A 24968-nucleotide genomic window follows, 5' to 3' on the forward strand; every position below is an offset into this window, starting at 1 on the left:
CTATCTGTCTTAACCATAGCTCCTCAGTTTTCTTATGTTCCCTGCTTCACAGCTGCTGGTTCATGTGATGGTGGCTGAGCGGTTGAAGTCCCGCAAACCTTTAAGTATGACATTCTGCTTCTGAAACAAATTCTATAGTCTCTTTTCTTCTGATAGGGAAACGGTAGACTGAACCCCCATGCAGAAAGAAATAAGCTTATTGCAGGATGTACCTAAGAGGAACTGCTGGAATTTTAGGAAGTAATGTGAAAGTAAAAGATTATGAAATGGGACAGAGGAAATTCTGGGAAGTTCCCGTAATTCCCTTAGAGGAAAGCAAGTATGTCTTCACACGAGAAGACGGCTAGACCCAAATCATTGTGGGTAGTGCTGAAGTGTGGCTCGGTGGAGTGCTTGTTTTTCTGCTACACCACTTCCTTGGGCAGCTGCGTTGCCCCAGTGGAGGTTTTTCCAACTGGGCGCACGGTCAAGCGTCATTGCAATGTCAGCAGCTGTGTGCCAGCTCGGATGCTACCAGTATATTTGTTAACATTGACGTGGCCTAAGAGTATCCGTACAGGGTAGTGCCACAATTACAGCAGTATGAGCGTAGAATGCTGTTTATGGCATATTTCGCAGTGTAGGCAAGCCGTTGTAGAACCCCAGTCTTGCCAGTGTTACCATGTGAAGCCTTCATTTTTGAAGTCCCATTGACTTCCCCAAGTGCAGAGCTAATTGCATGAGAAGGATCTAAGGGGTTTAATCCTTCTCCTGATACTTCAATGAAAATTAATTTCTTATATATTATGTATGAGTAATATATTTCTATTTGTAAATTAATATGAATGTTGCATATTTTTGAGCACAACTTCTATTCTTTAGGATTAAATTATCTTGGTAGGTAATAGCCCAAGATTCTGCAGGAGTAAAAGCAGAGTTGAAAGTGGACAATTAAGGGCAGGGGGAGGGTCCTGAGTCATACTTCAGAAAGTTAAATTAATCCACATTATTTTCTGTAGTGTGGGAGAAAAGTGGGTTTAGTGTTTAAGTCAAACAAAATGAGGTATATAAAAAGCCCCTGATTTTGCCTTTCTGTTAAAATCCAGAGAGCTTTTACAAAATTTGTGATGGGGAAAAGAGACAAAAGAATATTCTCTTGTGCATACTTGCAAACTATTAATTTTATTGGGCTACATCTGTTGCTGATTGTTGGTGAAGAAAGTAGTGACTTTATTGAATGATAGTCTGTCTCATTATGCCTTTTTTAAAACAAAGGAAAAAAGCAACTTTAAAAAGAAAAAAGTCTATCAGCTTGCTCAGAATATCAGATTTTGCATCTCTAGACCTGCCAAGTCATGCTGTACTGGCTGATGCCACGTGATCTGCAAAATTATTAGTGCAGTGCTGATCACAGTTTCTCCTGAATGTCCACAGCCACACAGCTGCTCTGGTACTGAGGTGCTGAATGTTAGGATGCAGCTTGATGGGTTAGAAGCTCTCTGACTTCAGAGGATTTCTGGTTGGCAGCCGCCTTTGATATTAAGTGCAATGTAAGGAGACACAAAGAGGTGGGGATGCTGACAGAAAGTTCAGTTTCTGATACAGTCAGCCCCAGATTCCTGAGCGCTGCTCAGCACATACACTTGCAGCACTCAGAGGCTCAGCATCACCAGGATCAGGACCTAGGACAGAAAGACAGAAAGAAACATATTTGTTTTTGAGATCCCAAATCAAATTCACAATACTTAAAGCTGTTTGTACTCATAAACTACGTAAAACTGATGTGAAGTAATTGAGAGAAAATAAATATACAGCCACAAGCTGCCAGATTTTAGAGCTGTTTTTCTGATAGGTACCTCATTTCGATACTGAGTTTCAAAGACCTAGAGAGATTTAAAGCATTAAAGAGCTTGAAGGGGGGAGATGCCATTTTTAAAAGATTGCAAGACGTGGTTCTTTCTGTGTGGGGATGTGAGGCATTGCAAGCTAATGCACTTCATCAGCCAGGGAAGGAAAAGTTTGTAACTAAGAGACATCGAAGACAGGCGTGATTAAATGCAGAATCCAGAATGTAAAGGTGAAAGACGGAACAGCAGACCAGACTTCAAGCAGAGTAGGAAGGGAAGGACGCTAGAATGAACATTTGTATTTCTGCCTCAATGCATTTTGTGTATTAAATCCGTAAGTAACCATAAGGAAAGAATTTAGAACAAGTAATGTTTTTCTCCATTTTTTGTTTTGCTTACCTTATGGGATTGATTGTATTCTGTCTCTAGGCATGCACACTCAGACCCCATTAAACTGAAGACCCTGCTAAACAAAAGTGGAAGAACAGAAAAATCCTCATAAAATCATTATGAACCAGTTTTTTGAAAGCAATCAGGAAACACTAATTAAAGGATGTTGTGTGAGCAATGAGCAATTAGTCAGTTCAAAAAAATGCAAGAGGACAGTGTCCCATAAGCAAGATAAATAGCTAACTATGCAGTGAAACTGGCTAACAGATGCTTAGTTTTTTTAGAGCTTAAGGTTGACAAAATAAGCATCCAGGAAGATGGAAAAGAAATTCTCAATTAAGGTACTGTCAAAAATAATCTGAGCTATTATGAAAAACGGGTAAATGGACAAATAAGCTGGGACCATGGTTGCACTTGTGCCTCACGCAGGGCCGAGGACACTGCTGATGCTTAATAAAATAATGACGTAAAAAATCAGCTGGGAGCATTAGGTGCTAGCACTGACAAGGTGCTCTAGTTAGTGTGCAAGTTTTAACTTGGTTTTGCATAGGATTTGTTGGAAGCTATTCACTTGCTATTGTCAAGTTACCTTTCTGTTTGAACAGGTTGAATTAGCTCCACCCTGGATTTAATGTGAGGGGAACTGTGGTTGAATGCTTGGTGTGAGAGAGGGGAATTAGAGGTTGTGGGAGGTGTGGCATCACTCTCGTTTGGCAGCAGCAGGTTGTCTCAGCTGTGTCATTAATCCATACCCTTGGTCTGTGCTGAAACTGAGTGGATAAAGCCTTAAAAGTCCCCTTTACTGGTGTGGCAAGGGTAAACAGTGTACCTAGTTGTAAAGAGGAGGTTATTGTTAGGTTAACGGGTACATGTCAAAGCCGTTTTCGGTGGTGCATGCAAGAGAGGTCTGAAGGGAGTATAGCATGAACTAGGGATGCCTACAAGTCTGTATGCAAAAGAGGGAATGTAGATACAGTACATTAGAAACTATAAGATATATTTTTGGTTATTTCTCATATAGAAACACGTTTTCAGTTACAAGGGGGATACAGGAGATCTAGAAATGGTGTACGTAATCAAGGAAACCAGTACTGTTGAAAAAATTCTTTGTCGTGGAGCTTGTGGCATATCCTCCCCATGGAGAAGAAAAAAGTATGGATTAGACATCATATAATAGAACATAGTATACAAAAAGTGACTTACAAACACGGAAAAATATCCATCCCAAAATTCTCCGAGAAAAGAGCTGAAGGTAAAAGGAAACATTAAGCAGATAAATTTACAGTCTTTGAAGAAGAGGTATCAACAGCCTGGGGAAAGGCTACTAACCAGGCATTTAACAGGGGATGTAAGGATTATGCATGAAATTACTGGCTTGTGAGCTTCATTTAAACAGTGAGGAACATGAGAGAAAGGCTAATCAAAGACATGGTAGAAGAACACCAAGAAGGTTTGGATTTAGTGAAGCATAGAGGGCAAAGATTCACACGCTTACATTTTTTCAGTAAACAGTATTTTGAAAGAGTCGCCACAAGTGCTGACAGAGAAGCCTATAAACATGATTTACCAGGATTTTAGCAAAGCTGTTGAAACAGTATAGCACAAAAGACTAATCTGCTCTAGTGAGTAAGTGTGGCATAGGGAGAGATACTATGATTACAAAAGAAAAGAAACACTAACTTGTGTGTGGAAAGCACAGGAGTCTTGTGAATTGAAACAGGTTAGGCTGGAGGGAGGCATACAATGGAAAGCCTTAAGAATCGTTATTTGCACCAATTTTGTTGAATTTATGCAGTCTATCAGTAGTCTGGAAGAAAGACTAAGTAGTAAGGTGATGAAATTCTCTGATCATACCAAGCTGGGGAAAAGTCGGAATAAAATATGCAGGTGATGAAATTCTGAATGACTTTGACAAGGAGGTGGAGCATGGGCAGATAAGTAGCATATGCAGTTCATTTTCAAGTAATACAATGATGCTAGGGAATAGAAGAAGAAGAATGTATGGATACCTCAGACAGTCACAGGGCACAGAAGGCTATGTAGAAGGGTCTTCTGCATACTTCTGAATAGAACTGGAAATCCTCTAACAGAGTGTTTGTTAGTTGTTTATTTATAAAAGCAAATAAAATTCTGGACACAGAACTGAAGTACCAATTGAAAGACCATATTCTTGGGCTGTTTATAAAAGGAGCAAAGCCTCATTTGACATGACATGGACACTTTGGGAACCTTCATAGAAAGGAAATTCTGAAAACTACAAAGTGACAAGTAAGGATCAGGAAAATAATTAAAGGTCTAGGTGATATTAATTATTCAAAAGGTTAGAGAGACACATCCATATGCTCTGCATGGATTGAAGGCCCAATCCAAAGCTCATTAAATGTAGCCACAGAGAAGCTTTGCATGCCGGAAGGCTTTAAATTGGTTCCGAAAACAAGAATGCAAACGAACAGGAAGGTAAGAGGCAACCAGATGGCCCAGTGCTCTTGTGAGACACCTGGTCCAAGCAGTTACTCTTCTATGACAATTTTGAATGGCCCCAGGAATGACTTGGGCCTCAGATTTATACTCAGCCTGTAGGAAACAAATTGACACTTAGGTTCTTGATGGGAGGGGGTTTACTGAAGGATTGTGGGCTCGTTTATTGAAGAGTTTTTATGAAAAGATGAGGCCACAATAATATAAGAAATAAAAGCAGAAAGTTAAACCACTTTCTTAATCCCATTTGATAATGTTTATGTTGTTCTCCTCTGGAACAAATCTTTGGAAGTTTTGCAACAAGGCACAGTTTAGAGCACAGTCTGGCTTCTCCAGATGCCATACTGGTCCCACATATGGAAATGCACTGGTAAGGGTCTTCTGTGGCCCACCTTTGCTGATATGAACTTACTCTGCAACAAGAAATGTGTGTCAGCTTGTTTTTGTGTTTGGGGGTGAGAATGTTGTCGTGTTTTTGTTTCTCGCCAGAGGCTGGCGGGTGTCCTCTGGCTGATGCAGCGGTGGCAGGTTGGGGTGTAAGTGCCATCGCTGCGTGGAGCTGCTGGCCCCGGGCTGCGAGCTGGAGCTGCAAGGCCTGGGTCCCCGCTCTGCCCTGCCACTCCTCCGTGGTCAGAGGTGGCTTGGGCAGAGGGGCAGGGAGCTCAGCCAGGGCTCCTCACTGCAAACAGCTGCGGCAAGGAAGGCAGGGATGGCTGTTTCTCTGTGGAGCCATCTTGTATCGCAAAGGGCTGGAGGCACTCGAGAGACAGTCAAATGCCTCCTTGAGTCACAGCCCAACTTTTCTTCTGTGCTGTGCTACATGAGTGCTGAAAGGCTTCTTCCTCGGCTATCCAGTCAAGAGACATGGAGCTGCAATGCCCCAGGGCTCATTTCTGTCTTACTTCCTCAAGTTTCCTCTTCGTGGGAACATGGAGCGAGGAGGGTCCGGGTCTCCCCCTGCTTCTCACCCCAGCAGGAAACTGGGACCAGCCACGAAGCACATCAGGAGCCCCGTGAGCAGTTACGAGTCCCGTGGTTCTGACAAAGCTTGTGAGACTAAGACGTAACTTGCAGTGAAAAAGGACTTCCTTAGAATGCGAAACATATGGAAATAAGTATGTGGGGTTTGTTCAGCGTGGTGTGAAAATGACTGGGTTTGATCACTTTGAAAATCTAAGAGTAAACGGAATTTACTGAGATTGCTTTTAAAATAAAGATTTAACCATGCACAAGTTTAGACACTTTGAGATGACTGTGTGTTGAGCTAATATAAGTTGATGTCAACATTTTAGAATATGTTTGGAAACAAAAAAGGACTAGTGGTTTATCAAGCAGCAGTCACAAAAACATTCTTTCCTTCACTGTAACAAGAAAACCTCTGTGTGTGATTCTGTAAATATGTCAGATCACGTTGAAGAGGCTAGTAAGTGCTAGCAAATTATTATTTTTTTGCTGTTGTCAAATGAGTTTATTTTTTGGCGTTAGACTACAAAAAAACCCTATCCTTTGTATGTGTTGTCATTATGTACATCAGCCATAATTTTGCTGACAATTCTTGACATTGACTCTGTGTTACTGTGCTAACAAGAGAAAAGACCAGCCATTAAGTTTATGTTTCTTTGTTTTTGAACAAAGTCACATATCAGGAATAATGCTAGGGGTATGCTAATAAACAATATATAGTGCCAGTCATCGGGGAGTAAGAAATATTTTCTAACTAGTTCTAAAGGGAAACAATGTTTTAAAAAAAGGGAGAGTGATTGTTATTTATGCAATATTGTTGTTCTATATGTCAGCATCAAAAAGCATCTTGTAAAGAGCTTAGCATAATAAATCTTTGATCGTGACTGTCATTACTTAGAGGTCTTTGATAGCTCTAGATCTAGTGCAGTAAGGTTAAATTTGCCAACAGATAATAGGAAATCCTTAGACTGAATCTGAATTTCTGTATTGTCACAATAACGAAAAAGAGAAAAAGTATTTTATCTTGTAAAAGAGCAGGCTTTACAAATTGTAACTGTAAAACTAAGTCAAAGCAAATCTGTGTTCTGGGTACCCATTGATATTGTTTGTCTACATAAGGATTTAACTTGGTTGCATTTCAGAAAACTAGGTTGGTTTAACTGAAAAAACAGCGAAAAAAGGCTTATGATTGTTTCCACCGAGAAGCAATGCAACACAATTTGTTATTGTCATCAAGAAAATTAAAATAGCCTCTGTGTATGAGAAGCAATGGGAGATTTGTAAAGAGGAGCCCACAGGAACACTTAATTTCAGAGCTGACTTTGATTAGTCACTAATTTTTGAGTTAACATGGTAAGACAAAACGACGTATGTTGAAAAAGTGTATTCCACCTACAGCTTTGAAGTAGAAAGATACTTAATGGATGAGCACTTTATCTGTCTGGGAAAGGGCATCTAAATTTAGGTGCTGATAACAAATCCAGCAAGTCTTTAATAATGGTCAAAGTCAGGAAAACCTCCCCTTTTTTTTAATATAATCGATAATACCACCTACATAACACTCTTCAGAACTTAAATATGTACGAGACAGGCTGTATTTTCGATGCCCATTATCTGGTGAACCCTACTTCTTCCCCAACTAATATATGAAACCTGCAATTTACTACATCTGTGCCAGCTTTTTGTAACTTTCGTTAAAAAATATATGTTTTTCCTTTTTTTTTTCTCTTCTTTTTGCTGATGTAGGCAAGGTGCCTGTGGCTGTATAGAAAGATACATGTCTCTTGAGTTACTGCCTTGATGTGGCAGTTCAGGGCTTATCTTGCCTTCATTGCATCTTCAAAACAACAGTTGAGCTCTCCAGGACTGTTACCTTAGGACTTGAGTCCTTGATACTACAATTATGCAGTTGAATAATTTTATGAATCTGACTTGTCTCATTAGATGCCTGGATAACTGCAGATTTTAAGTCTTACGATGAAAAACCAAAATCTTACTTTTGAATATACTCTTAGTTTTCACTTTTAAAGCAATGCTTTGCAATATCAAATCTCTGGCCAATTCAGATCGAGAAAAATAATAAGAGAAAATAAAATCACATTCTTAGGATGTTGAAATGTCTTGGACAAGTGACATGCCCTGCAGAAAAGTGAAATAGCAGATCTTTTTTGTAAGACACCAAGACACAAATTAAAAACTTTTCCTGTGCACCGAAGAGAGCAGAGTAATGTATTTCCTTGTTTGTAATGAAATTTGACCTGTATACACCATGATTTTTAAGTGAGTCAAGCCCAATCTAATGTGGCCAGAAGGGTTGCTCTCTGGCTAGTTTCCAGCCAGCTTTCCCAGTTTTAGTACAGGCTTGCCAACAGATACTGAAGCAACTGCTCCAACAGAGTAACTGTTTGTCCAGACTAGCAGGGATTTTTCCCTCCTTGAAAGACGGCAACCTGATGGACCATTTCAAATGTATGGTGCAGAGAACATTCTGCAGCCCAGCTCAGAACGAGGGAGAAGCAGATTTCTGATTTCTGTGTTCTGTTCCTGGCTTCTCCCCTGTTCTATAGTGGGCCTAATCCATTGGTATAACACGTTGATTCCAGTGTTGTTTGGGTCACATCCCACATATCCTCACTGCATTTTGCCTTCCATTAATATAAAGCTGGTGTTTTAGCAGTACTGGTCCATCCATGGAATTAGGAAACTGAAAAAACCCATCTCTACAGAGTTTCAGGAAACTCAGGTACTGCAGAACTGCAGAGTGTTATATTTTAATATTAATAATTAAGCCTTAATGAAAACACTGCTGGAGAGCTTTACATGACCACTTTAACTCAGTATTTTGAGTTATAATGAAATGGTTCCAACTGAATGTTTCAGTAAATTTTATCTACCCTTGTTTCTTTAGAAGAAGACCTACCAGTGCATCAAATGTCAGATGGTTTTCTACAATGAATGGGATATCCAAGTTCATGTTGCAAACCACATGATTGGTAAGTGAAGCACTAAAACTTCTCAAAGACAGATAGCCATTTCTCTTACTCATGATCATCATTGCCTCTAAAATTAAACAGAGTTAAGGAGAAATTAATTGTGCATCCATCAATGATTAACCCAGGCATGATTGATTTTTTTATTCATATTATTAGACTTGATAAAGCATTAGCATATTTTATTTTCTGCAAGGGCTAGTTTAGACTTCTGCAGAGAATTATATATCCACTGCCAGTCAAAACACAGGTGATTAGCAAATTAAACTTCTAATCATTTTTGCATTATTGAAAACAAACTAACAGGAATGGTTAATGAACTGGATGTTAGCTTTCCGTAGAGTTTTAGACAGGTTTTAATTTCAGAAGTTATTATGGTAATGACACTACTGTGTACTTCTCAAGCACCTTGGTACCAAAATCAAAACTGGCGAGTTTTTGTCATTAGGAAACATAAATAATTCAAATGGCCATAAAATAGTATTGTTTGTTGTCTTTGAGCAATCTGGAAAAAAATCCTGAGTGTATCTGTATACAATTAAATATTATCATTTATTTGAAAAAATAAGGAATTGTAGTATTCGGTAACAGAATCTGCTCTTTAAGGTGCAAGCATTTAAAAAAAGTCTTTTAGGATTCCTGAATCCAAGCTTGGCTTGATGTTTACAAGGCTGTTACAGCTGCAAATTGGAATAAAACAAAAGCTGCTTTTTCTTTGATATTCATATTTTCCTATTATTTGCTTATTCCCCTAGGATTACCCATAATGTTTTCAATTTGGTAACCACTCAGTAATAGCACTAACAGTTCTATCAGCCAATTAAATTTATCAAGCACATAATTTGTCTGCTAATAAGATAACATTGCCAAGGTGGTCTCAGTTTGTTTTTAGCCTCTTTTCCAAATTTCACATTTCAAGACAGAGATGGATACCATTGATTTTGTGCTTCTCTTATGCTGTTTTTCTTGCTATAATAATAGAAAAGCATGCAAAGCACAGACCAAACGATACCGTGTAGAAGCCAGTAATTATCCAAAATCCAACAGAAGAGAATTTGCTGGGTTTCTTTATTTTATCACTTAAAAATATTTAGTTTGATGCACCTTTTTTTTTTTTCTTTCAAGTTAACATGCAGATTTCTTCCCTGAGCACTAGTAATTTGGCTGCACTGTAAAAGAAAGTTACCTGCCAAAACTTAATAGCTCATTTTTCTGGGTATAAGTTTTAACGCATGAACATTTTACATACTTTTCATAAAAATGAATAAATGCAAATGACAAGCTGATTTTGTAAAGCAGCAAAGTGATTTTCTTGTTGGATTAAGCCTCAGGTTTGATATTTTGTGTCTTTGGGGAGGAGATAATTTGAACTGCTTCACAGTATTCAATCTGGGTCAGTAACGTGGAGTTTAAAAGTAGGTTATTACCAACAACAGAACTCACCATTTCCGCTGTTTTCTTTGAATCCAGTGTTTGACATGTTCTTAACTGTAGCATATAGTGACACTGAAACGTGATGGGGAATATGGGCACTGTGGGTCAGGGACGATGCTGGAATGGCAGAGCGGTGTGTTTGCTTGCCACCCACTTCCCAGGTGCCTCACATTTTCAGAATAGGAGTCCATTTCTTTCATGAAATACTCAGATATTCTTTTTTTTTTTCTCTGTTTTCTGGGAGAGTTTTAGTAAAGGGTCAGATTGGGAGGAGGGAAAGGAGGAGAGAATAAAGCAGGTAACTAACTTCAGCCTGCAGATCTGAAAAGACTGAGATTTTCTTGAACTGAGCTATTAACTGCCTATGTTTTATTTCTAAAAGCTGGATGAGGTTGAATGAGAAAGAGAATCTTTAAAAAATACTTAATTGTATTGTCTGTTTTGTATCTAATCATGCATGATATTGCTTCATGACATAACCATAGTGACACAGATTTAATCGTCCTTAATATAAAATCTTCCCAGTGAAATAAAGAAGGAGCTTGCAGAACATGCAGGGAGATTTGCCGGTCATGCTCGTGGTAATCTGTGTTCAGTGAAAGATTCTTATCTGCTCTGCCAGACTTAACAGTGCAGCTCCTAATGATGCAGCGTCGATTAAGCAAATGCAAGGGGATTTTGTGTTGGGGTGGAGTGAAAGGAATACCAGCGTTCCAGAGAGTTTTGAATGTGACCTCAGAATCAAAGCACAGGGAAAAATAATTTCTGATCTCCAATTCTGTTAGCCTTCTCACTACTAATTGGATTTTTCCTTAGCTATCTTTCTTATTTCACTCTTCCCCCTCCCCTTTCATTTGTGTCATTGTTCACAGGCCTTTTTCCAAGGCCACTTTCTGTCTGGAGAGAAAGGTTCAAAGGGTGACATCAAGCTATTTAAAGTTGGGCTTAGTTTACATGCATCTGTAGGTAGGCTTGTAGTATGCATATGTAATACAGAAAACACGCATGCAAACACATTTGTGTGAATATATATAATACATAACCCATACGTATACCCAGAGATATCTGCATGCATTTCAATATGTAGATTGGAAAATATACTAGATGAAAGTGAATATTGAATTGTTGACACAGCACATTTACGAAACAAAAAAAAACAACGGTTTCCTAAACATGTTGGTCCCTCCCTTTTTTACATGTATCCGATAAAATATGTCTTCTTGACCTGCTTTCCTAATAGGAGATTGGCAGAACAAGATGTAGTGTCTTCTTTCCTCTGGGAAAGGGCAAGTGAGAAGGCTTTGGGAAGAGAGAGAGAAAAAAAAGAAGGACTTTAAATGCGAGGGAGAGGGAAGGTAATCTGGGAAGGCAGGCGTTAAAAGTCAAACAGTGTGATAATCCCTAGATCAAATGTAGGGGCAATAAATGCCTCTACAGACATCATCACACAGTGTCAGGAACTGCTGTTTTCTCTCACAGTAAAATGTCAGTATTATCTGTGTTGCAGTTATTGATGGGTGTAGTGTCTTCTTACCTAAAGGACTCCATAGTCATAATTCAGGGAAAAGAGAAAAGGGAAGGCAGCTGGGATATGGGGCAAATAAGAAGGTGGAAAGTCACCTGCCAAACTCCACTCAGAAATGGGAACCACTGACAGAGATACATGCTTAGCTAGCTGAGGGAAACAGTTGTTACCTTCTTTTTAGCAGTCTAGGAGCCTAGAGAAGTTGATGGTGTCCCATCTAATTACTGTGCCCCTTGAACATGATCCTGGGGTGTAAACTGAGTTCATGTTGCTAACATCTATAGAGAGAAGTGGCGTTACGGAAGGTCACTGAGGCAAAGATATGTTTATAAAACCCCAGTGTGAAACTTAGACTTTTAAATAAGGTAACCAGAATTACTATGTTGGCTAAAATAGCTCCACTGAGGGTAGATATTTTTAGGTTGTGTGTATGTGTGTGTTTTTGTCTAATCAAATATAATCTCAACTAGACATTTAGCAGGGGAAGAGGGATTAGAGGCTATTTGAAAAGCCTCTTACTCTTCTTTGTTAGGAGAGTATATAGTGTTTTTACAGATTTTATTATACGTTTCAGTCAATTCAACAAGAGGGATTATGCCACCGAATGGAAAATAAAATCTGCAGATGACCCAGTGAAGTATAACCTTAAGTATCTTTGACAACAATACAACTTACATTCATTATTATGCAAGTTATATATTAAAAAGATGTCATAGGGATGGCTTTCCTCAGTAACTGTGTGTTCATTACTTCTAGAACTTTCCATTTTAAGACTGTTTTGCAGCCTTTAATCGAGTCTTCCCAACATCTTTGTGATGGGACAGGGCGATAAGCCTTTTCCATTGGATAGATGAGGGCAAAGAGGAGGAGAAGTAGAATTCCTTGCTTGCGTTAAGTGAGTGAAAGTTCAAGAGTTCTGACTGCCAGGTCTGTCCGCACATTTCTAAACACCATCCTTTGTCAAGCAACGCCCGCGTTTGCTTAAACTACACACTAATTCAAGCTTAGGCTGGGGGATGCCAGCGGACAGAAGGCTAGGCGAACTGTGGGCTTCTCTAAATAGGCCCTCTGTTTAGGAATTATTTTGGACCTAGATGTAAGCATGTACTTTTGTTTAATCGTGAGGATGGTTGCCAAATGAAAACACACTTGTTGGTGTGTGTATTGAAATTTGTTGGTAAGCGTTTCTCAGCTTTTGAGTTGGAAAGAAGGAAGCGTAAATCCAGGCATGTTTCATCTGGTCTTAGGAAGTGCTGGCATAAACCGTAATTCTTCAGCCACCTTCTTTCTTTTTCGTTTCCCCCTGGGTAGAATATGTAGCATTTTTAGCAGCTTTCTTTGAGGAAATTCTATTTCTGGGTGCATGGTGTCTGTGGAAGAGAGGGAGGCGTTCTGGCATCCCTTTGTTTTCATCATATAGTTCACAGTTGGCATTTGACCTGAGAGGGTAGGAAGAGAGTCTGCCATTGTTTGTGTTCTGTTTGCTCCACTCCAATGCTCCTCCTACTATTTTCCCTGTTATTTTAAGCAGACAAGCTAAACACTGTTTTGTCTTCCGCTGATTCCTTCACATCTGTAGTATCTGATGCCGTTCAGTGTAAACAGACTAAACAGTTGCTGTAGCAGTTGCCTAGGATTTTGCACACATGCACAGAGTGGCTCAGAACTGGGGGAGTTCAGACATGTTTAACTCAGAAAAGGAATTACTCCGTATAAAATTGTGAGGCTCAACAGCAGTAGTGCAAATTTGTAAGTGCTCTGAGGAAAGTGCTGTTAGGCATGAGATAATGTAAAGAGATGACATTGCCAAGAACTATTTATGAAGAGCTTAATTTTTTTCACTCTGATAATTCTTGACCAATAATTACCAGCCTCTAATTATCTATTTTAGTTAGAAAGAAATCTCTATCACTATGGAGGTTGGCATTGCAACTAGCGCATAAATCCCCAAAGAGGTAAATGTGTTCCAAACAGCCACAAACAACTGTCTCATGAAACATAGTGAGCAAATTGCGAGCCGCTGGCTGTGCACAACAGAGCAGCACATTTACCATTGAGGACTGATCAGGCTGACAAAGAGAACGATAAAAGGGGGAAACAGCCACAATCTTTGTAGTTTGCTGCTACTTTTGTTGATGAAGAAAGCAAGCTTGGGTCTCATAGCGAGGGCCACTACCCCTCTGAAGAGTCTGGGAGCAAAGGAGAAGGGTGGCACAGTCAGGTTTCAGTACCTTTTTGTGACTCTACCTTTGGCAATTTCTGTATAGGTCGTTTCTGATAAGTAAACAGACTTTTCTTTCCTTAACCTTTTCGGTATCACTTATAAAGCATGTTTTGTGAAGTCTGTTGTGGTGGGGGGGGGCTTGATTTTGAGGGGAGGATGTTGTGTAGCACTTAGCGAGGTGGCAGGTGTGAGCAGGAGGAGGAGGAAAAGAAGGGAAAGAAAAAAAGATGCTGAGCACTGAAGTTAGGAAGAAAATGGGAAACAGGATGAAGCAACCCTGCAGCTGACCAGAAGAATTCTAGTTTACACCAGCAAATTCTTCACGAAACCCCAAGTAAACAAATCTATGCTGGAACAATTGTAATTTAAAAAGGAGAGTATATAGAAAGCAGAATCTAACATTTTAATTTCTCTGCAAAGAAATTTTACAGCTGTATTTTACAATAACAAGTAGTATGTAACCATTAGAAGATGTAAAGACACATTTTAGTGCAACTCATGATTTCTGATTTTTTTCAGTGACAGTGATATAAGTATATAATATGTATATATGCTTGTGTGTTGTGTGGATATGCATGTTTGCATTATGCATGTATTAACTGCATGCATAATAAACCTATAAAAACAAATCATCTTATTTGCCTGACATTTGTGCAGTGTACATTATGGTACATGTGGACAACATCACTGATGTCAAGACAAAGGAAATACCTCAATCGCTTTTCTAGAGCCCAAGAAAATTTTAGTCTGGTTTTAATCGCATGTGGCATTCACACATTCTGTTACTCGTTTAATGCCAAAGGTCATTAAAACCCATGATTTTCCTTTCACTTACACAGAAAGCTGGACTGGGCAACTAATACTTGTTACACCATGTTCACCTCAAGTAATACGTCTTCAGAACGTCAGTTTAATCGCTCTACAGTAAAACTGACGTTGTGAAGTCCCTCTTACCCAAGGTTTGGAGGTAAACAATCCAAAGATGCACATCTGCACACTAGAGGAGGAAGGAGGTGGAGACTTCCTTTAGCTGGTCATCTTTCACTGATTCCTGAGTAGTAAGATATGGAAATTGTCAATTTATAGTGAAGAGACGGATCATATCCTCTTTACATCTGAAAATCATTTGGATGCATGGGAATCTCGTATTTCCAGGCAGAGCTGGCAAGAAGCCGTCTAAAAGTTAGAGGAAACTTGGTCACCTTGTCTGCAAAATGAGGACATGTAATTGAAATACTCTGGAAAACCAGCATTTGGAGTTAAATCTGGGAAAACGTAGGTTGATTTTGTGAGAAGCTGGGTTACAAAATAGACAAAATCTGGGCTGTTTAATACTAACAGGAAGCTACTCTCCTGTGGGCAATGCTGGCTTATTTGAAAAGCCCATAAAGGGTTTCTGCATGGACCATACAAAAGGGATACTTTCTCTTTAATAGCCATCTGTACAGGAGAGATGAGAAGTGGGCCAGGTCATCTCTCCTCAGCTGTCATGATATTAACGTAGGTAATGGAGCAAGCTCTGCATTCTGCTGGGTGTTGTTTTTCATAGATGTTCATCGATTTACACAGATAATTCTATTTATTTCTTAGAGTTGGTCCAAGCAAACCAGGCAGAATAACAAACACCAAAGCATTTCAAATGACTTTATCTTTGTTGTTTTGTAATGTAACTTTTGTCTAAAAAATGGTGTCACACCTACTGTGCAGATGGCTGCATGATTTGTAAACCAGCCAAAACATTTAAACAAATGTGTGGTCTGGGGATAGATTAAATAAAGGATAAAATGGAGTGTGGACCACAAATTCTAATAATCAGATGATTTTAAGTTGTGTGTGGTGTGGAGCGATGGTCGCAGCGATGGCAGGGAACGCTTGCCAATGACAGCAAGGTGCCTTACAGATCTCAGGATGGAGCCTGTGGCCTAGTAGGCCTCAGTCTGAGAGCTGCACATTTGCTGTACAGCTGGCAGCTCTGTGTGGGGACATCAGATAAAACTTATGTAAAATGAAGTGTTATTGCTTGGTATGAAATTGTGCAGAGAGGGAATTTGCAGACAGTAACTGAAAACAGAATTCATGGTACCGATGAAGCAGACTGTAAATATGAAGAGGCTTTAATTATCTGCGCAATTTAACAAAAAATTCAAGATGCATTCGGAAACGGCAAAGGCAGCTGTAACCACGCCAGAGCCACGCCGTTCCCTGGGCTCCAGGTTGTGTGCGACACCTTGTTGGGGCCAGCCCGGCCCCGGGTGCCCGCTGCCGCCCGCCCGGCCGCTCTGCTCAGAGCTGGGCTTCGTCGCAGGGCTTGCCAGCAGCGACGGGTGCTTGCTTGTTGCGACAGCTTTTAGGAAGGACCATCCCAGCTTTTAAAATCACAAAGCAGGCACAGCGTGCAAACGTCTATCAATCCTTTCTCGGGGGGAGCACCTTGGACTCCAAAAATTCTAATGAAATAGGATGAAAATGTCTTGTTATTAAGTAATAGTAGTAGTAATAGTAATAGCGATGATAATACTACTAAAAGAAGCATTTTTACAAAGTCCACAGTTCAGGCTGGAGTTCGTTTTGTAAGGAAATGGAGCAAAGCACGCAGAAGCTTTAGGTTTTTCCTGCAGAAATGCCTGTGGTATGAAGGGGACGCTACCGAAAAGTAGCGCCGGGCAGCACAAAAGTTGTTCCTTTCCCTCTACCTGCTGTAAGATTCTCCTCCGAGCAGCTGCTGTGATGCAGCGTGCATGTTAATAGGCAGGCACCACGGGCTGAATTAATGGCACGGCGTCAGCCGTCCCTTTTGTTCTTTGCCGCTGACCGTTTGTACTGCCGGCTTTATCGGCAGCCTTAGCACATTCCTTCGGGCCATGCCTAGCTGTCGGCACAGAGGGCGGCCTCACCGCGGCTCCTCTAAACCGAGAAGCCCCCGATTCTTCGCGGGAGCACGTCCCGAGGCTTCTCCCTGCGATGTACGCGCGGGAAGCGAGACAAAAGAAGCCAATATGGAGAGTGGGTGTCGAACTTCAGCTGCTCGTATTGTTGCATTTGGTGAGCTGACGGGGTTTCGTAGGTCACCTTTAGAATTATGCCTATGACAGCAGTAGCTACCTGCCAAGATTGCAAGGTATCTTGCGGCTCTCAGGATGGAGCCCGTGGCCTGGTAGGCCACCGTTGGAGGGGTACACATTTGCTGTACAGCTGGCAGCTCCGTATGGGGCAGCAGTGTGGGCTGTTAGGGAGCTGGAAAGGAGACAAGCATGAAATTTCTTCTAACCCCAACTCTGTTTTTCTGTACTGTTGGCTGCTTCTCAGTTCCTTGACAAAAAAACCAATCAGGCACCCTTTAATCCGCCTGTGATTACCAGTGGTATAAAAAGAGAAGCATAATGAGGAAAAATGCCTCGTTTTGTTGCCTTCAAAAGCCAACAAATTGGAGTTAACTTGACAGGAAGTGGCTTAATAATTAGATTATTTATTTATTCCTGACACATATCCCCCTGTTACTAGTCTCAGGAGATCCTGTAGATGGTACGATTTTCAAGCTGCCATTACTTCGCTGTCTTCTGTGAACAAAGAAGCTACTGTCTATCAGTCAATTAAATGCACTCTTTAAGCAGAGGCTGAGAAGTCCTCAATGGATAGAGCCCTGGGACATTGTGGCTGATGATTCCTTTCTCTGTACTGTACATCACACTCTCAACTACGGTCCCCACAGAGATGGAATAAAGTCATGCATTAAAATATCACTTGTTGATTTGTTTGCTAATGAAGAGCCATTGAAATGTTTGTGTATTTCTGTGGCAAAATTGTTGATAAAAGGACTACTTGCCTGCATATCTTACTTCATCTTCAGTAAGCGCTTATTTAAGACTTACTAAAATTAAAGTCAACAAATTAAGGAAAAAACAGAGAGATGGATAATATTGGTTTACTTGCAATTCACATCAATGTAAATAACAGCGAGGACAGCAAGAAGAGAGAAGGGGGAATAATAGTACTTCAACCATGTCTGTTATCATTTTCTTCATTAGTAACAATAAGAATCTCTGGTGTTGTTTTTCTGGTGCGGTAGTGGGCTCCCATTTCAAATAATGAAAATGCTAAGTATCCATTTAAAAATTATACTGGACATCTAAGAATACTATATTTTAAAAAAAGGGAAAAATGAAGACTTTGTTTCTGGTTTTTGCATTTCTTTTTGGATTTTAAATATGCCCAGTTAACAAAAAACTTCCATTATTTAGAGATTAACTGTGTGCAGCCGCTTAGCCTCTTAGTTGAGAGAAGTGCAACCATGTCAGGCTAGTTAGTAATGCTGGTCAAGGGTGCATGCTTAACACAAAATCAGCAAACTTGACCAAAGCTGGGGCTTCTGAGCTTAACACTACCCTCCCCTCAGCCTCCCCCCAACCCTGCCAGGCTGCTTAACTGTATTTCGTAATCGTTATGTATTTGCCCTTCCACTGTTCTTCTTCCACCCTCCGAGAGCCTGGGTCGCCAGAGTGGACTGGTGCAGACCATGTTTTGGGCCAGGGTGGAGAGAGCGGATGTTTGAATTTTTTTTTTTTTACAGAAGTTGACATACCTGTCATCACACTGAAAATCATTGATTGGCAGTTTCCTTCTGGAGTTGATGCAGGTCTTATGCTGCTTGTTGTATAGAGCTATATTTGCTTTTAAGAAATACAGGTAGTGCTGTAGCAGTTCTCCAGTGAACTATGTCTGTTCTGAATTTAGCCTCTGTATGACCATTTGTACCTGCGAATAGAGCCTAGAAGTGCTATAATATATGGTTATTTTCTCAACCTTGTAAAGAAAGTCACTCATACCAGGATTATTGTTTCAATGAACTTAACAACAAGCTATAGGGAATTAATTCAAACCAGCCTCAAATTGGAGTGTTTCTTATTCCTATCCTGTTATTCCAACTCATTTTATTAGAAAAAGCTTAGATACTCAGAGGTGTTCTAGAATAGAAAATGAATTTGAAACCTATTCATTAATTGGTGATTAATACATTTCAGGATTAGTTTAAGCAAGGCCCTACCTCCTGCCCAGTCAAGTATGTTCTGGTTAATATCCAATTATCTGCACCTTCGTACTTATTATGTCTTAATATTTCGGATATGATAACCAGAAACTTGAGAGTAATGCTAATGAGGATCATAGAACAGGAATTAACTAGTGACACACTCAGTGATCCTTACTGAGGAAAGTAACTCCTTCTGTCTCCGCAGCGTAGTGGTCGAGCTACCACCACACTTCTCATAAGCAGCACTTTCAATTCAGCCTTTATGGGAGCTTAGAATTATATTTAGGCAAAGCCCCTTATTTTTGCATGCCTCATAGACCATGTATGGTCAGAAGATGCTCCTGCACACTTTTTTTACACGTAGAGTTACTTTCTTTAAGTGGAGCCAGTGGAAAATCAATAGTAAAGTGAAATGGTGATACCTACTGAAAATACAAGTCGTTATGTGATTGAGTGCACCCTCTTCTTATATACATAGGTGTATGCATGTGTGTGTGAGCTGAACGGCCTATTTATCATGGCCTTCAGCTAGTAAAACAGCTACTTTAGTGACCAGCAAGTCAGGTATGTCTGTGAAATTAAAAAAAATCTAATTGCTAAATGAGAAACGTAAGTATTACCAAATTAAAATTATCTCTGCATAAAAATGTCAAGCCCTGAAAGTCCAATCTCAGGATTCTTGCCTGTGAAAAATTATTATATGCCCTCTTAGTGAAACATGCAAGTACATCTATGGGACCAACTCATCAATGGGGCAGAACTGAGTAATTCTGTCACATGGCCTTAAACTAACATAATTATAGAGGTAAATTGAATGTATAGGGAGAAAGAAAGAAGAAACGTTCCTTTTGGCAGATTTATTTTTCTTAACTAAGGTGCTGTTTGAATACATTTTGCAATTCAGGGCATTAAGAGAAGCCCCAGAGGAAATGAAGCAGTGGGCAGAGTGAAGGAGACCTGCTCAAAGGTGCAAAGCCACATAACACAGTATTTTTATTACATGAATATAATCCCATATATGTGGTACTTATCCAAGAGACTTTACAGAATATGCTATTCATAGTGTGCTGGATAAAGCTTATTTCAAAACACTGCCTCATTCACCGTGTTTAGACTGAAAGGTACTAGTCTCGTGTTTGGGTTAGACTGAATGATAAAAGGGGTAGTATGTTTGTATAATCAAAAGCAATCACAAAACACGTGTACAGTGGCCAGATTTAAGGATATGCCTGTACATCCTATTTTGGTTTTCTTCTTTCAGTGCCTAGCCATACAATTTGAATTTTTTCTCCAATAGCACTCTATTAGTGCGTTGTAGTTTGGGACCTCACTGGTACATTTTTAATATCTAGCTGTTTGGCTAGGCACCCTTTCTCCCAACCCTCTCGCAGGCAACCTTCACAATGAACCCACTGTGCTTCTGGCTTCATTGATTTTCATTGCACACCTATGCAAGTGCCAAGACATTAGATAGCTATGCAAAAAAACCCCCTCCCCAAGCCCCCCAGATGAGACCCCTGCAGAGCGCCGTGCAATACATTGAACAGCTTGGGAGATGTTGATGTTTACTGCCTCGTTCAATTAGTCATTCAGAGGCAATGCAGCCTTCCATTTGCTTCGAAGTTTGGTTAGAAAGCCTAACCCAAATATCACTTAGTGCAAAGTGGGATTTGCAAACTGTCATAACATGATCAAATCAAAACCAATTGTCACCAGAACAGTTAAATACTCTTCTCTTCAGCTGAGTGACATTTCCCTGCCAAATTTGAACTTTTAACCCGCATTGCTCCTCGTATGCTGCTATTCTTCAAGTCAGACTGAACAGCAATGGTATTTTTAACCTTTTTTGATTAAAATATAGCTGAGCTTGAAAAAAAAAGGCTAAGATGAAAACAAAATGAAAACAAAATGAAATAGGTGAAAAATGAAACAAATAGGCTTGGGCAGAGAGCTAGCCTAGAAGGCTGAATCTTAGGGATACTTACTTCTTAATGATGGAAAAGTTCTCTACTTTTACCTGCTGCTGCATTTGCACCAGTGATGGAGTGTGCCTAGCAGTACAGACCGGAATTGTACCGCCAGGAAAAATCCTTCATGGCGGTGCATGGGAATAAATTAGGTGACAGAAAATAGGGCTCTAATTTCTATGATATGTCACCTAGGTTATCGTATTTTACATCAGCTGCAGCTTTTGTGCTGCATGTGCATCTCTTTCAGCCCTTGCCGTGCGTCCTCCAGGCCAGCCTTTTCGTGGGCTGGTGATTTTCTTTGTCTCCATCAACCTTAAGCTTCTGTGGAAGTTCTCTTCTCTGACAAGAGAATCACTCTCCACACACTCTAGCTGACCCTTTTTTCTTAAATGTATCCTTCCCATTCATCTGCTTAAAACGCAAATTTGGAAGGCTCTTTGACCCTGAATTTTCTTACGCCATTATGTCCCACAAGATACAGTTAACTCTTTCATGGCATGACATGGTCTCTCTCTGTCCTTTTGCTTTATGGTGTTGTTCTTCCTTGTTTGGAGGAGGAACTTCTTTTTTCCAAGTCTTGTTTTCCAAGTCTTTGCTTGACAGGCTGCAAAGGCACTTTTTGTTTCAGAACGTCAAAACGGGAGCCTGAATGGGTGGAAGTTTGTGGTGGTTCCAGCATTCCCAATGCATTCTTCACTACCCTAGAACAAGTTGTTGAAATATGAAATGGAGACAGTACTTACCCACAGAGATTTTTCAAGACAAATTAGTTAATGTACATTAAGAAGGAAAAGTATTGTCATGCTGTAAATCGCAAGCTAATAAATTATTTTTGTTTTTTATTATCTCTTGGCTAATGGGGAATTCTGCTGCTTGCCTTAGAGCTCCCAAGTTTGGTTGATGTTTCCTATCCACATCAGAGGCCGGTTTAAAAAAAAGTTCCTTCTTTTTTACTGTATCATCACTTCTCACAGATGCCATCCAGCTGATTTCTATTCTTGACATCACCTTCTCCACACAACAAAAATTGTCCTTTATTTCTTCCCCAGTCAGAACCGGTTCACAGAAAGAGAGTTAACAGAAATTGTGATGGCTTCCATGACTCAATAACATTGGCTTATTCCTCTTCAGAATTTGTACTGTGTCACTGCAATTCTGAAAGTTGCTTCAAGGTCCATCAATTCTACAGGTGTTGTACCCTGCACAAATCTCTTTCTCAATTTCTATATATTCTGCTATCATATGAAAACATTTGTTTACTCCCTTGCCTAAACCAGTTGTATTTCTTTGTCTTCCTTGGCTATCATTAAGTTGCAACTAATTATTGCTGTGTTTTTGTAACAAGTTTGTGGGTTCACACTATTAGATGTAGTGGCAGTCTTTAGCTTCAATCGCGTACTGTGGCACTTGTCTTGTAAAAATGACACTCTTGTGTACCTTCAGGAGGGTTTTCATTTTTCAGTATTCTCTGCTGAAATTACCTTCTTTTTAATCTATAGTCCTGATTCAGTACCAGCTATAGCTGGCACCACAGATCTTGTAGCTTTAAATAGTATGCCTTAATATTGCCCCCTTTGTATGCTGTATTGTAATGAAGCAACATCAGTAAATTGCAGTGAAGGGTGATTGTTGCGTGGGGATGACTACTACACCTTGGGGTCCATTTGCACCAGATTATTTTTTTATTGTTCTTATTACAACCCATCTTCTTTACTCTCTTGATGCCAAACTTGCTGTTGGACATCCGCGCAGCATAGGGGATATTTAAAAACGTTTTGGACATGAACATGTCTCTTAGGTACACACCAATGACTGTTCAATTCCAGGCTCTGGTACCCTGGGTGGCTTTGCAATACTTTAGTGATGCCAGCTTGGTCTGTTTGCTAGACTTGCGATGTTCTTCATCATTTGCTCTTAGAAAAAGTAGTTTGTTACTGATAGAAGTGACAGGCATTTCTTCCTAACCGTTTTCAGACAGGGACAATACTAGATGATTGATAACGAGGGGAACATGCTCTTTCCCTTGCTATTCCCCATACATTTTACAATACAGAAGAGTCCAAAAAGGATTTTGTTTGAGTTGGTTGCCTTTCCTTTTGGCACTATGTCGGGGGGGTGGACTAGATGACCTACAGAGGTCCCTTCCAGCCCCTAAAATTCTGTGATTCTGTGTTTGCATTCAAAAGAAGAATTACAGCAGTGGTGTCAGTTTATCATTCAGTGCCATGATCTTAAGGAACCTTCTGCAAAATTCAGTTTCACCCAGGTAATGAAAAACATTATTGTTGTAAAGATACAAATATTGGAATAAAGACATTTGTCTTTTCAAAAATCTTTCCAACTTCTGATGTCGATAAATACAAGCTTCAGCAAGGTAAGAGTGCAGATTTCTGCCTTAGATGTACAAGAGGCAGCCTTCAGCCGTGAAGGCAAGTTTGAGCTGATTTGTCAGATGATAAAGTGGAAGATAGTAATTGATTTCAGATGTGTAGAGGCCAAGAAATTGTCCTGTGTTCTGCAACAACAGGGCAGCTCAGGAGGGCATAGCTGACATACTTACTGGAGGTACAAAGAACCGTTGCCCATTCCCATACACCCTCGCCACTGTAGCCTGACGCCCGATCACTTACACTTTTGATGCGTTTGACAGCAACGTTCCTGTCACCCCTCCCACTGCAGCCTGGGCATTCAGCATCCCCGCTGGTCCTTTGCTAAGGGGTGGAAGTAGAAACTACAGCTCGGTTGCGTGACGTGAACTGTACAGCGGCTCCCAAATGTGTCACCTCATGGCTCTGGTAGCCACATTCTTTGGTGCTGCCCTTGCCGGGACTGTTTGCACGAGGAGAAGTGTCCCAAAGCTGGAGTGTCACAGGGTCCTCACGCTCACTTGCGTGCCTGCATCTCTGTCTGTCGCACACAGCAGAAGTTTTAAATGGGCTTGTGTGGCACCACTGTACATTAGGAATTGTAAGAAGAAGGTCTGATCCTCAAAACCTGTAAGTATGCATATGACTTTATTCACATGAATAGATGCCGCAAGCCTCCTTTTACACAGGAATAAGGCTGTATATTTTCTCAAGAATTTGTAAGACTGGGGCCTAAATTGCAATTCCAGGTGGTGTTTTAACAACGTGTTCTAAATGCGGAAAAAAATATGTATCTTCCATAATGAAGTCATCATTCCATTAAAACATCTTTTTCCCCTCAGTGATACCAAACGTGAATTTTGAGCTGTAATTTGGATTTTTTCCATCTTTATGAAAACGACACATTTTTTTTCATTGCAAGGCAGCTTTTCTTTCAGTTTCTTACTTATCTTAATACTGTGGCTATGTAGCATTGCCATTTAAATCAGGAATTAGATCTGACACACCTTGGATTGAACTATCAATTCCGTTGAAACTGACGCCAGTTCCACACTATTCGGTCATACAACCTTCCGATTATGGGCCAGAGAGCATTGATTTTTAGCTGTCATTTCTAGCACACACACTATAGAATTGAAATTTAAACCTTAATCCACTCTTTAATACAATTAATTTTTAATGTGCAGTCATACTAATTGAAATAGCCTGAATTTAGTAAGTCACCAGAAGACATTTTCAAAAGCAGGAGTCTCCACTGAGAGCTGGAAGGACAGATAATCATTGTTATAGTGTTTACAGAATAAATGCACATTCTGCAGGCAATTCCATGCTAACAGATTTTTTTTTCTGTTAGTTTATATTAATATATTTCATTGTGGATTTATATTTTTTTTTGGTGATTCATACATAAACACATCCGTCGTCGTGAACCAAGTTACTTTGATTTTGTTTTAAGGGAAGCATTTATTTTTATAGAATATTTTTAGTCTTACATCTGTATTTTTAACGTGTCTGTCGCTGTATTATGTGGTTATCAAATGCATTGTGATGTGCAGAGAAATATGTTCAATTTCCTACCAGTAAGATGGTCAGCCATGCGGTTTCTATGTATGATAAACCAAAGCTGCATGTTCTGTACCTGACTCTTTTTCCTCTAGATTTGCCTTTCATACAAGCAATGTATCTTGTGCCAGCCTGATTTTGCTACATCACTGTTAATTTTCAGATGTGATCTTTTCAAATGTTTTAGTGGAGAGGATGGAGAGGGGATTCTAA

The 24968-nt window shown here is 40.0% G+C and overlaps 1 protein-coding gene across 9 annotated transcripts in view; it reads left to right on the forward strand.

The window, feature by feature from the left end:
* Window positions 1–24968, forward strand: part of ZNF521 (zinc finger protein 521) — a 232885-nt gene that overhangs the window by 104503 nt on the left and 103414 nt on the right. For all 9 annotated transcript variants that reach the window (XM_075416293.1, XM_075416301.1, XM_075416295.1 and 6 more), the window contains one exon: window positions 8566–8650. In XM_075416293.1, coding sequence (XP_075272408.1) covers window positions 8566–8650 — 85 coding nt within the window. The remainder of the gene's footprint in view (window positions 1–8565; window positions 8651–24968) is intronic.

Source organism: Opisthocomus hoazin, chromosome 3 (assembly GCF_030867145.1).
Source record: "Opisthocomus hoazin isolate bOpiHoa1 chromosome 3, bOpiHoa1.hap1, whole genome shotgun sequence".
Taxonomy (NCBI): Eukaryota; Metazoa; Chordata; class Aves; order Opisthocomiformes; family Opisthocomidae; genus Opisthocomus; species Opisthocomus hoazin.